Here is a 12,675-nt window from a genome sequence, read left to right as displayed (position 1 = left end):
AGCGCCGCACTGTCGGAGGGGTAGTACTGAGGGAGCGCCGCACTGTCGGAGGGGCAGTACTGAGGGAGCGCCGCACTGTCGGAGGGGCGGTACTGAGGGAGCGCCGCACTGTCGGAGGGGCGGTACTGAGGGAGCGCCGCACTGTCGGAGGGGCCGTCTTTCGGATGATATGTTACACCGAGGCCCCGTCTGCCCTCTCAGGTGGATGTAAAAGATCCCACGGCCACTATTGGAAGAAGAGCAGGGGAAAGTTCTCCCCGGTGTCCTGGGGCCAATATTTATCCCTCAACCAACATCACTAAAAACAGATGATCTGGTCATTTATCACATTGCTGTTTGCGGGAGCTTGCTGTGCGCAAATTGGCTGCCGCGTTTCCTACATTACAACAGTGACCACACTTCAAAAAAAAGTCCTTCATTGGGTGTGAAGCGCTTTGGGACGTCCTGAGGTGGGGAAAGGCGCTGGAGAAATTGGAGTCTGTCTTTCCTTCGTTTCGAACTGAATATGGAGAAACAGTGACAGGTTTGCAAATGGGCATTTCCATTTTGGCCCCTCGCTCCTTCCCCACTCCCACGGTCAGTAGACAACGTCACGGCTCCTCTAGCTTGTCCTATATTGCGAGAACTTGGCGTCACTGTGGCCAGCGGTGTTGAAAGCAGAGTAAGATTGTCCGGTGTGTGTCAGTGCTTGCGGTCACCTCGAGAGAGAGAGAGAGAGAGAGAGAGAGAGATAACGGATCTTTCTGCTTTTTCCTTGCAGTGAGCACAGCCCCACAGGACACGCAGGTGAGTCGCCACCTAAAGCTCCCTCTACACTGTCCCATCAAACACTCCCAGGGCAGGTACAGCACGGGTTAGATACAGAGTAAAGCTCCCTCTACACTGTCCCAACAAACACTCCCAGGGCAGGTACAGCACGGGTTAGATACAGAGTAAAGCTCCCTCTACACTGTCCCATCAAACACTCCCAGGGCAGGTACAGCACGGGTTAGATACAGAGTAAAGCTCCCTCTACACTGTCCCATCAAACACTCCCAGGGCAGGGACAGCACGGGTTAGACACAGAGTAAAGCTCCCTCTACACTGTCCCATCAAACACTCCCAGGGCAGGTACAGCACGGGTTAGATACAGAGTAAAGCTCCCTCTACACTGTCCCAACAAACACTCCCAGGGCAGGTACAGCACGGGTTAGATACAGAGTAAAGCTCCCTCTACACTGTCCCATCAAACACTCCCAGGGCAGGTACAGCACGGGTTAGATACAGAGTAAAGCTCCCTCTACACTGTCCCAACAAACACTCCCAGGACAGGTACAGCACGGGTTAGATACAGAGTAAAGCTCCCTCTACACTGTCCCATCAAACACTCCCAGGGCAGGTACAGCACGGGTTAGATACAGAGTAAAGCTCCCTCTACACTGTCCCCATCAAACACTCCCAGGACAGGTACAGCACGGGTTAGATACAGAGTAAAGCTCCCTCTACACTGTCCCCATCAAACACTCCCAGGGCAGGTATAGCACGGGTTAGATACAGAGTAAAGCTCCCTCTACACTGTCCCATCAAACACTCCCAGGGCAGGTACAGCACGGGTTAGATACAGAGTAAAGCTCCCTCTACACTGTCCCATCAAACACTCCCAGGGCAGGTACAGCACGGGTTAGATACAGAGTAAAGCTCCCTCTACACTGTCCCATCAAACACTCCCAGGGCAGGTACAGCACAGGTTAGATACAGAGTAAAGCTCCCTCTACACTGTCCCCATCAAACACTCCCAGGGCAGGTACAGCCGGGGTTAGATACAGAGTAAAGCTCCCTCTACACTGTCCCCATCAAACACTCCCAGGGCAGGTACAGCACAGGTTAGATACAGAGTAAAGCTCCCTCTACACTGTCCACATCAAACGCTCCCAGGGCAGGTACAGCACGGGTTAGATACAGAGTAGAGCTCCCTCTACACTGTCCCCATCAAACACTCCCAGGGCAGGTACAGCACGGGGTTAGATACAGAGTAAAGCTCCCTCTACACTGTCCCCATCAAACACTCCCAGGGCAGGTACAGCACGGGGTTAGATACAGAGTAAAGCTCCCTCTACACTGTCCCATCAAACACTCCCAGGGCAGGTACAGCACGGGGTTAGATACAGAGAAAAGCTCCCTCTACACTGTCCCATCAAACACTCGCAGGGCAGGTACAACACGGGGTGGAGGAGTAGTTCGAGAGAAGGTTAAGGGGAGATTGACCAGAATGGTACCAGGAATGAGGCACTTCAGTGATGTGGAGAGACTGGAGAAGCTGGGGTTGTTCTCCTTAGAGCAGAGAAGGTTAAGGGGAAATTGACCAGAATGTTACCAGGAATGAGGGACTTCAGTGATGTGGAGAGACTGGAGAGGCTGGGATTGTTCTCCTTGCCTGAGGAAGGATGTTCTTGCCATGGAGGGAGTGCAGCGAAGATTCACCAGACTCATACCTGGGATGGCAGGAATGACGTATGAGGAGAGATTGGGTCGATTGGGCTTGTACTCGCTGGAGTTTAGAAGAATGAGAGGGGATCTCATTGAATCTTATAAAATTCTAACAGGACTAGACAGACTAGATGCAGGAAGGATATTCCCGATGGTCGGGGAGTCCAGAACCAGGGGTCACAGTCTAAGGATAAGGGGTAAGCCATTTAGGACAGAGATGAGGAGGAATTTCTTCACCCAGAGAGTGGTGAACCTGTGGAATTCTCTACCACAGAAGGCAGTTGAGGCCAATTCATTAAATATATTCAAGAAGGAGTTAGATATATTTCTTAAGGCTAAAGGGATCAAGGGATATGGGGAGAAGGCAGGGACAGGGTACTGAATTTGGATGATCAGCCATGATCTCATTGAATGGCGGAGCAGGCTCGAGGGGCCGAATGGCCTACTCCTGCTCCTATCTTCTATGTTTCTATATTTCCTTAGAGCAGAGAAGGTTAAGGGGAGATTGACCAGAATGGTACCAGGGATGAGGGATTTCAGTGATGTGGAGAGACTGGAGAAGCTGGGGTTGTTCTCCTTAGAGCAGAGAAGGTTAAGGGGAGATTGACCAGAATGGTACCAGGGATGAGGGATTTCAGTGATGTGGAGAGACTGGAGAAGCTGGGGTTGTTCTCCTTAGAGCAGAGAAGGTTAAGGGGAGATTGACCAGAATGGTACCAGGGATGAGGGAATTCAGTGATGTGGAGAGACTGGAGAAGCTGGGGTTGTTCTCCTTAGCGCAGAGAAGGTTAAGGGGAGATTGACCAGAATGGTCCCAGGGATGAGGGAATTCAGTGATGTGGAGAGACTGGAGAAGCTGGGGTTGTTCTCCTTGGAGCAGAGAAGGTTAAGGGGAGATTGACCAGAATGGTACCAGGGATGAGGGACTTCAGTGATGTGGAGAGACTGGAGAAGCTGGGGTTGTTCTCCTTAGAGCAGAGCAGGTTAAGGGGAGATTGACCAGAATGGTCCCAGGGATGAGGGACTTCAGTGATGTGGAGAGACTGGAGAAGCTGGGATTGTTCTCCTTAGAGCAGAGAAGGTTAAGGGGAGATTGACCAGAATGGTCCCAGGGATGAGGGAATTCAGTGATGTGGAGAGACTGGAGAAGCTGGGATTGTTCTCCTTAGAGCAGAGAAGGTTAAGGGGAGATTGACCAGAATGGTACCAGGGATGAGGGACTTCAGTGATGTGGAGAGACTGGAGAAGCTGGGGTTGTTCTCCTTTGAGCAGAGAAGGTTAAGGGGAGATTTTATCGAGGTGTTCAAAATCATGAAGGTTTTGATGGAGTAAATAAGGAGAAACTGTTTGCAGTGGCAGGAGGGTCGGTGACCAGAGGACACAGATTGAAGATAATCGGTAAAAGAACCAGAGGGGAGATGAGGAGAATGTTTTTTACGCAGCGAGTTGTTGTGATCTGGAACGCGCTGCCTGAAAGGGCGGTGGGAGCAGATTCAATAGTAACTTTCAAAAGGGGGAATTGGAGAAATACTTGACGGGGAAGAATGTGCCGGGCTGTGGGGAAAGAGCAGGGGAGGAGTGGGACTAATTGGAGAGCCGAACGGCCTCTTCCTGCGCGCTCGGTTCCTCTTCACCCTCCTCCTTTGCGTCCCCAGGGCGGGAAGGTCTCGAAGAACCGTAAGAAGAAGCTGCGGAAGAAGCAGAAGAGGCAGGTGCAGCTGCTGGAAGAGAGGCTGATGGACCTGCAGCGGATGGAGCAGCTGGAGGAGCACCGACTGCAGGAGGCCGCCGCGCTGGGCCTGGGCCCGCCCGGCCCCCAGGGGCTGACCGACCTGCGGCTGCAGGGCCTCTTCCCGGGGCTGCCCAACTCCAGGCTGCAGGGGCCGCAGCCCGACCCGGGGAGGCCCCGCCACCCGCCGGGGTGCGGCCCGGCGGAACCAAGAGGCCGGGAGGGCCTGGTCGACGGGGAGCGCACTCCCGGGAGGGCAGGACAGTGTAAGTCCCAAAATCAGAGCCTAGTAAGACACCCGGGCACCAGCCTTGCATACAAACACAATGGGAGCAAGAGTAGGCCATGAGGCCTCTCGAGCTAACTTAGGCCGGGGATGGAGCCTTGGCCTTTCCTGCTCTGTGTCTGAGGGTCTCAGTCCCCCACACAGGGTTGGCAGCGGGCTAACTCAGCCCTAGGCCGGAGGATGAGCCTGGGCCTTTCCTGCTCTGTGTCTGAGGGTGCTCAGTCCCACACACAGGGTTGGGAGCTGGCTAACTCAGCCCTAGGCCGGAGGATGAGCCTGGGCCTTTCCTGCTCCGTGTCTGAGGGCCTCAGTCCCACACACAGGGTTGGGAGTGGGCTAACTCAGCCCTAGGCCGGGGATGAACCTGGGCCTTTCCTGCTCCATGTCTGAGGGTGCTCAATCCCACACACACGGTTGGGAGCGGGCTAACTCAGCCCTAGGCCGGAGATGGAGCCTGGGCCTTTCCTGCTCCATGTCTGAGGGTCTCAGTCCTCCACACAGGGTTGGGAAACGGGCTAACTCAGCCCTAGGCCGGGGATAGAGCCAGGGCCTTTCCTGCTCTGTGTCGGAGGGCCTCAGACCCCCATATGGTGAGAGTGGACTAACTCAGCCCTAGGCCGGAGATGGAGCCTGGGCCTTTCCTGCTCTGTGTCTGAGGGCCTCAGCCCTAGGCCGGGGGACCGAGCCTGGGCCTTTCCTGCTCCGTGCGTGCGGGGATCGTCTCCCCACCGAGCCGAGCTTGGCTTGACTATTATTTTTGTTTAGCTGCAGCTGTGACCTTTCACCTTTTCACCTCTCTCTCTCTCCCCCCACAGGCGCCAACGGAATCCAACATGGCGGCGCGGCGAGAGCCAAGCCGGACGGGATGGAGCCCAGCGCCAACGGCTGCGGCTCGGAGCACCCCGATGACGGCTGCCGCGCCCCCCTCAGCCCCTCCGCCGCCGTCTCCCTGTTCGGCTACGACCCGCACGAGGCCTGCAACGGCTACTCGGCCTACAGCCGCTTCCTGAGCCCCGACTCCCAGCTCTCCGGCTTCTCCGGCTCCCTGCTCTCCGCCAAGTCGGGCTCCACCCAGTCGGAATCGTCCAGCGGCAGGGAGCGAGGGGCCGCGGCCTCGCCGCTGGAGGACCAGGCGCCCGGTGAGTGAGATGAGATTCGCCAGCTTGCCACCGCCTCCGGAACCATTCCGCCCCCCGAGGGGAGGTCTCTCATCTCTCCACCGCCGCAGGACGTCCCAAAGCCCTTCACAGCCAATGAAGGACTTTTTTTCAAGTGTGGTCACTGTTGTAATGTAGGAAACGCAGCAGCCAATTTGTGCACAGCAAGATCCCACAAACAGCAATGTGATAATGACCAAATCATCTGTTTTAAAGTGATGTTGGTTGAGGGATAAATATTGGACCCAGGACACCGGGGAGAACTCCCCCTGCTCTTCTTCCAATAGTGGCCGTTGGATCTTTTACATCCACCTGAGAGGGCAGATGGTATTCTCCGACAGTGCGGCGCTCCCTCAGTACCGCCCCTCCCACAGTGCGGCGCTCCCTCAGTACCGCCCCTCCGACAGTGCGGCGCTCCCTCAGTACCGCCTCTCCGACAGCGCGGCGCTCCCTCAGTACCGCCTCTCCGACAGTGCGGCGCTCCCTCAGTACCGCCCCTCCGACAGCGCGGCGCTCCCTCAGTACTGCCCCTCCGACAGTGCGGCGCTCCCTCAGTACTGATCCTCCGACAGTGCGGCGCTCCCTCAGTACCGCCCCTCCGACAGTGCAGCATTCCCTCAGTACCGCCCCTCCGACAATGTGGCGCTCCCTCAGTTCCGCCCCTTCGACAGTGCGGCGCTCCCTCAGTACTGCCCCTCCGGCAGCGCGGCGCTCCTTCAGTACCGTCCCTCCGACAGTGCAGCGCTCCCTCAGTACCGCCCCTCCGACAGTGCGGCGCTCCCTCAGTACCGCCCCTCCGACAGTGCGGCGCTCCCTCAGTACTGCCCCACGAGTGTCAGGCCTGGATTATGGGGCTCGAGTCTCTGGAGTGGAGGCTCGATCCCACGATCTTCTGACTCAGAGGCGAGAGTGAGGCCCACTGAGCCACGGCTGACCAAATGGAGAGAGATGAGAGAGAGAGCCTGGAGAAGTGAGAGAAGGGATTGTCTATCGATCACGGTTGAATGCCTTACCCGCTTCGGTGTGCGAGAGGGGTTTCCCAGGGGTGGGAGTGGGATTGGTGCCTGGGGCCGACCCGGAGAGACGAGGGTGAAACATCAGCGTGTATTTAAGGGGTTAAGCTATCTCTCTCTCTCGTCCACAGACGCCTTCTCTGCTTCGGATTTCGTGATGAGTCCCCTTGAACCCCGGAATGCCGACAAAATCCAGGTCAAAATTGCCGATCTTGGAAATGCCTGTTGGGTGGTGAGTGTCCAACAAACAACACCTCACGTTTATCCAGCGCCTTTAACCTCGTAACAGGCGCTTCCCAGGAGCGTAAATCAAACCCCGAGACACATAAGGAGATATTAGGGACAGGCAACCAAAGAGGTGGGTTTTAAGGAGCGTCTTAAAGGAGGAGAGAGAGAGGCGGAGAGGTTTAGGGAGGGAATTCCAGTGCTCGGGGGCCCTGGCGCGGTCGCCAGTGGCGGAGTGATGGAAATCAGGGGGGACGTGCGAGAGGCCAGAATTGGAGGAGTGCGGAGATCTCGGAGGGTTGCAGAGGCTGGAGGAGGTTACACAGATAGGGAGGAGGGGGCGAGCACAGGGGGTGATGGGTGAGCGGGACTCGGTGCGAGTTAGGACACGGGGCAGCCGAGTTTTAGATGAGGTGATGGTTACGGAGGGTGGAAGGTGGGAGGCCAGCCGCTGGCTCTCTCGTTGCGAGAGAGGGGTGGCATTACTGTGTAACGTGAATAACGTGTAATAGGTCTGTGTGTGCGTATGTGTGTTAAAGAGAGACTTGTTTTACTTGAGGGTGTTTGGAATGAAAATGACCAATCTGACCAGTTTAATGTCCATTCTCTCTCTCTCTCTCTCCGCCCCCACAGTACAAACACTTCACTGAGGATATCCAGACTCGCCAGTACCGCTCCCTGGAGGTCCTGGTCGGGGCCGGGTACGGACCGCCCGCTGATATTTGGAGCACCGCCTGTATGGTGAGCATCCCGTGGGGCGAGGCGGTGGCAGGGTTCAGGGAGGGCCGGGCACCCATGGGTGCTTCATTCAGTCAACGGGGATGGCTCAGTGATGGCAGAGAATGTGATTCAATTCACCAGCAGCAGGGTCACGGGCCGTCTTTCTCTCCCTCTCTCTGTGTCTCTCTCTCTCTCTCTCTCTCTCTGTCTCTCTCCCTCTCTCTCTCTCTCTGTCTCTCTCTCTCTGTCTCTCTCTGTCTCTCTCTCTCTCTGTCGCTCTGTCGCTCTCTCTCTGTTGCTCTCTCTCTGTCGCTCTCTTTCTGTCGCTCTCTTTCTGTCGCTCTCGCTCTCTGTCGCTCTCTCTCTGTCGCTCTCTCTCTGTCGCTCTCGCTCTCTGTCGCTCGCTCTCTGTCGCTCTCTTTCTCTCGCTCTCTGTCGCTCTCTTTCTCTCCCTCTGTCTCTCTCTCTCTCTCTCTGTCTCTCTCTCTCTCTGTCTCTCTCTCTCTCTCTCTCTCTCCCTCTCTCTCTCTCTCCCTGTCTCTTCCTGTCTCTCTCTGTCTCTCTCTGTCTCTCTCTCTCTGTCTCTCTCTCTCCCTCTCTGTCTCTCTCTCCCTCTCTGTCTCTCTCTCGCTCTCTGTCTCGCGCTCTGTCTCTCTCTCTCTCTCTGTCTCTGTCTCTGTCTCTCTCTCTGTCTCTCTCTCTCCCTCTCTGTCTCTCTCTCCCTCTCTGTCTCTCTCTCGCTCTCTGTCTCGCGCTCTGTCTCTCTCTCTGTCTCTGTCTCTGTCTCTCTCTCTCTATCCACCACCCTCCTCCTGTGGGGGTGGGATCAGGCTATTAGTGTGTGTGAATTGTACCCACCCTGGTTACACCGGCGGGGCAGAAACCCGCACCTTCCTGCTCTGGGTGCTGCCGGTGTCGCTGCGAGCGGGGCATTTAGCCGCAGAGGGAGAACGGCGACTGTTTTTGTTCGATGATCTCTTGGGGTGTCACTGGGCACATTAAATGGGACTGTTCCCCAGCATCCGAGGCTGGACAGGGTTAACGTGTTTAGAGAGCAAGAGGCACCTTCATGTGGTGGGAAAGCTCCCTCAGTACCGCCTCTCCGACAGTGCGGCGCTCCCTCAGTACCGCCCCTCCGACAGTGCGGCGCTCCCTCAGTACTGCCCCTCCGACAGTGCGGCGCTCCCTCAGTACCGCCCCTCCGACAGTGCGGCGCTCCCTCAGTACCGCCCGTCCGACAGTGCAGCGCTCCCTCAGTACTGCCCCTCCGACAGTGTGTCGCTCCCTCAGTACTGCCCCTCCGACAGTGCGGCGCTCTCTCAGTACTGTGCAGTGAGGGAGGGAGGGAGGGGAGCCAGTGGGATTGTGGCTGGAGGTCGCTGGTTTATGCAGGATCTGCCCTCATTGTCCACATCTCTTCCTTAGGCTTTTGAGCTGGTGACTGGCGATTATTTATTCGAGCCACACTCGGGAGAGGATTACACTCGAGATGAAGGTACGAATCCAGTTTCGATATTTTTCTTTTTATCATTTTCTCCTTTTCCTCTTTCTCTCTCCCTTTTTCCTCCGTCTCTCTCGACCGTGGCTCAGTGGGCCTCACGCTCACTTCGGAGTCAGAAGGTTGTGGGTTCAAGCTCCATAATCCAGGCCCGACACTCCCCTGGTGCCAGTACTGAGGGAGCGCCGCACTGTCGGCTGGGCGGTACTGAGGGAGCGCCGCACTGTCAGAGGGGCGGTACTGAGGGAGCGCCGCACTGTCGGAGGGGCGGTACTGAGGGAGCCCCGCACTGTCGGAGGGGCGGTACTGAGGGAGCGCCGCACTGTCGGCTGGGCGGTACTTAGGGAGCGCCGCACTGTCGGAGGGGCGGTACTGAGGGAGCGCCGCCCTGTCGGAGGGGCGGGTACTGAGGGAGCGCCGCACTGTCGGAGGGGCGGTACTGAGGGAGCGCCGCACTGTCGGAGGGGCGGTACTGAGGGAGCGCCGCACTGTCGGAGGGGCGGTACTGAGGGAGCCCCGCACTGTCGGAGGGGCGGTACTGAGGGAGCGCCGCACTGTCGGAGGGGCGGTACTGAGGGAGCGCCGCACTGTCGGAGGGGCGGTACTGAGGGAGCGCCGCACTGTCGGAGGGGCGGTACTGAGGGAGCGCCGCACTGTCGGAGGGGCGGTACTGAGGGAGCCCCGCACTGTCGGAGGGGCGGTACTGAGGGAGCGCCGCACTGTCGGAGGGGCGGTACTGAGGGAGCGCCGCACTGTCGGAGGGGCGGTACTGAGGGAGCGCCGCACTGTCGGAGGGGCGGCCCTGAGGGAGTGCTGCACTGTCGGAGGGGGGGTACTGAGGGAGCGCCGCACTGTCGGAGGGGCGGTACTGAGGGAGCGCCGCACTGTCGGAGGGGCGGTACTGAGGGAGCGCCGCACTGTCGGAGGGGCAGTACTGAGGGAGCGCCGCACTGTCGGAGGGGCAGTACTGAGGGAGCCCGGGCAGTACTGAGGGAGCGCACTACTGAGGGAGCGGCCGCACTGTCGGAGGGGCAGTACTGAGGGAGCGCGCACTGCCGGAGAATATCGGTCGGATGTGAAAGATCCCACGGCCACTATTGGAAGGAGAGCAGGGGGGAGTTCTCCCGGTGTCCTGGTCTGGGCTGATATTTATCCCTCAACAACATCACTAAAACAGATCCGGTCATTATCACGTCGCTGTTTGTGGGAGCTTGCTGTGCTCAAAATGGCTGCCGCGTTTCTACATTACAACAGTGACCACACTTCAAAAAAAGTCCTTCATTGGCTGTGAGGCGCTTTGGACGTCCTGAGGTGGCGAAAGGGGCTGGAGAGATGGGAGTCTGTCTTTCTTTGAGTGTTCTGTTCCATTTCTCCTCTCGAGTCTCCCTCACACCTGATTTTCCTCCCACACAGATCACATAGCTCACATGATTGAGTTGCTAGGCAACATCCCAACCCATTTTGCGTTATCCGGACTACTCCCGGGAATTCTTCAATCGCAGAGGTAACTTCCCGATTTAATTGTGTGTTTAGAGGGAGCTTTACTCTGTATCTAACCCGTGCTGTACCTGCCCTGGGAGTGTTTGATGGGACAGTGTAGAGGAGCTTTACTCTGTATCTAACCCCGTGCTGTACCTGCCCTGGGAGTGTTTGATGGGGACAGTGTAGAGGGAGCTTTACTCTGTATCTAACCCGTGCTGTACCTGCCCTGGGAGTGTTTGATGGGGACAGTGTAGAGGAAGCTTTACTCTGTATCTAACCCCGTGCTGTACCTGCCCTGGGAGTGTTTGATGGGGACAGTGTAGAGGGAGCTTTACTCTGTATCTAACCCCGTGCTGTACCTGCCCTGGGAGTGTTTGATGGGGACAGTGTAGAGGGAGCTTTACTCTGTATCTAACCCGTGCTGTACCTGCCCTGGGAGTGTTTGATGGGGACAGTGTAGAGGGAGCTTTACTCTGTATCTAACCCCGTGCTGTACCTGCCCTGGGAGTGTTTGATGGGACAGTGTAGAGGGAGCTTTACTCTGTATCTAACCCGTGCTGTACCTGCCCTGGGAGTGTTTGATGGGGACAGTGTAGAGGGAGCTTTACTCTGTATCTAACCCCGTGCTGTACCTGCCCTGGGAGTGTTTGATGGGGACAGTGTAGAGGGAGCTTTACTCTGTATCTAACCCGTGCTGTACCTGCCCTGGGAGTGTTTGATGGGGACAGTGTAGAGGGAGCTTTACTCTGTATCTAACGCCGTGCTGTACCTGCCCAGGGAGTGTTTGATGGGGACAGTGTAGAGGGGGCTTTACTCTGTATCTAACCCCGTGCTGCACCTGCCCTGGGAGTGTTTGATGGGACAGTATATAGGGAGCTTTACTGTGTATCTAACCCGTGCTGTACCTGCCTTGGGAGTGTTTGATGGGGACAGTGTAGCGGGAGCTTTACTCTGTATCAAACCCGTGCTGTACCTGCCCTGGGAGTGTTTGATGGGGACCGTGTAGAGGGAGCTTTACTCTGTATCTAACCCGTGCTGTACCTGCCCTGGGAGTGTTTGATGGGACAGTGTAGAGGGAGCTTTACTCTGTATCTAACCTGTGCTGTACCTGCCCTGGGAGTGTTTGATGGGACAGTGAAGAGGGAGCTTTACTCTGTTTCTAACCCTGTGCTGTACCTGTCGTGACAGACAGTGAATTTATTAATTGCATATATTTGACTTAATTCCTTTTGTTTGTAACATCTCTGTTGTACTCTGTTCTTCCCCTCCCTCCCCTCTCTCTGTCTCTCTCTGTCTCTCTCTCTGTCTCCCTCTCTGTCTCTCTCTCTGTCTCTCTCTCCCTCTCTCTCTGTCTCTCTCTCTCCATCTCTCTCTCTCCCTGTCTCTCTCTCTCCCTGTCTCTCTCTCTCCCTGTCTCCCTGTCTCTCTCTGTCTCTCTCCCTGTCTCTCTCTCTCTGTCTCTCTCCCTGTCTCTCTCTCTCTCTCTGTCTCCCTCTCTCTCTGTCTCTCTCTCTCTCTTTCTTTGTCTCTCTCTGTCCCTCTCTCTCTCCTTTATAGGGGACCTGCGACACATCAAGAAGCTGAAACGCTGGACGCTCTACGAGGTTCTGGTGGAGAAGTACGAGTGGTCTCTGGAGCTGGCGGCTCAGTTCACGCAGTTCTTGCTCCCCATGCTGGAGTTCGTGCCGGAGAAACGGGCGACGGCGTCCGAGTGCCTGAAACACCCCTGGCTCGCCTCGTAACGACACCGAGCGAGAGAGAGAGAGAGAGAGCGAGAAACCACTGCCGCAACAAGACTCCCGTCTCGCAGAGAGAGACCCCCCCCAGACTAGTCCCTCCTCATTGGCGTATCCACGGCCCCGAACTCCAACCTCCCGAGCTCCCTCCCTCGCACCTCTGCCCTCGCACCTCTCCCCACCCTCCCACTGGTAGATTCCCTGCCCCATGTAATACTGGCCAATAGAGATCAGCAAGATCCCAGGCTCCCTTCCCCAGTGTGGGGGAATGGGCAGCGATACGATTGCCCTGGGTTAAGGAGTAGAGAAAAGGGCCTGGAGTCCTGCCGGCGCGAGGGACGGTGTTGTTCGGGCAGCGGTGGC

The 12,675-nt window shown here is 56.9% G+C and overlaps 1 protein-coding gene across 1 annotated transcript in view; it reads left to right on the top strand.

Annotated features, from left to right (window-relative positions):
* The window catches only part of srpk3 (SRSF protein kinase 3), a 40,704-nt gene extending 28,254 nt beyond the window's left edge, over positions 1 to 12,450 (top strand). Inside the window, 9 exon segments of the mRNA XM_085978918.1 lie at positions 761 to 786; positions 4,122 to 4,461; positions 5,297 to 5,620; positions 6,783 to 6,883; positions 7,510 to 7,617; positions 9,022 to 9,091; positions 10,508 to 10,568; positions 10,570 to 10,598; positions 12,134 to 12,450. Coding sequence (XP_085835044.1) covers positions 761 to 786; positions 4,122 to 4,461; positions 5,297 to 5,620; positions 6,783 to 6,883; positions 7,510 to 7,617; positions 9,022 to 9,091; positions 10,508 to 10,568; positions 10,570 to 10,598; positions 12,134 to 12,318 — 1,244 coding nt within the window. The 3' untranslated portion in view covers positions 12,319 to 12,450.
* The last annotated feature ends 225 nt before the right edge of the window (positions 12,451 to 12,675 follow it).

Source organism: Somniosus microcephalus, unplaced genomic scaffold (genome assembly GCF_052327205.1).
Source record: "Somniosus microcephalus isolate GS21.2 unplaced genomic scaffold, FLI_Smic_1.0 unresolved_chr7, whole genome shotgun sequence".
NCBI lineage: Eukaryota > Metazoa > Chordata > Chondrichthyes > Squaliformes > Somniosidae > Somniosus > Somniosus microcephalus.
The sequence above is the reverse complement of the archived record's forward strand: the minus strand, read 5'-3'. Positions and strand labels throughout refer to the sequence as shown.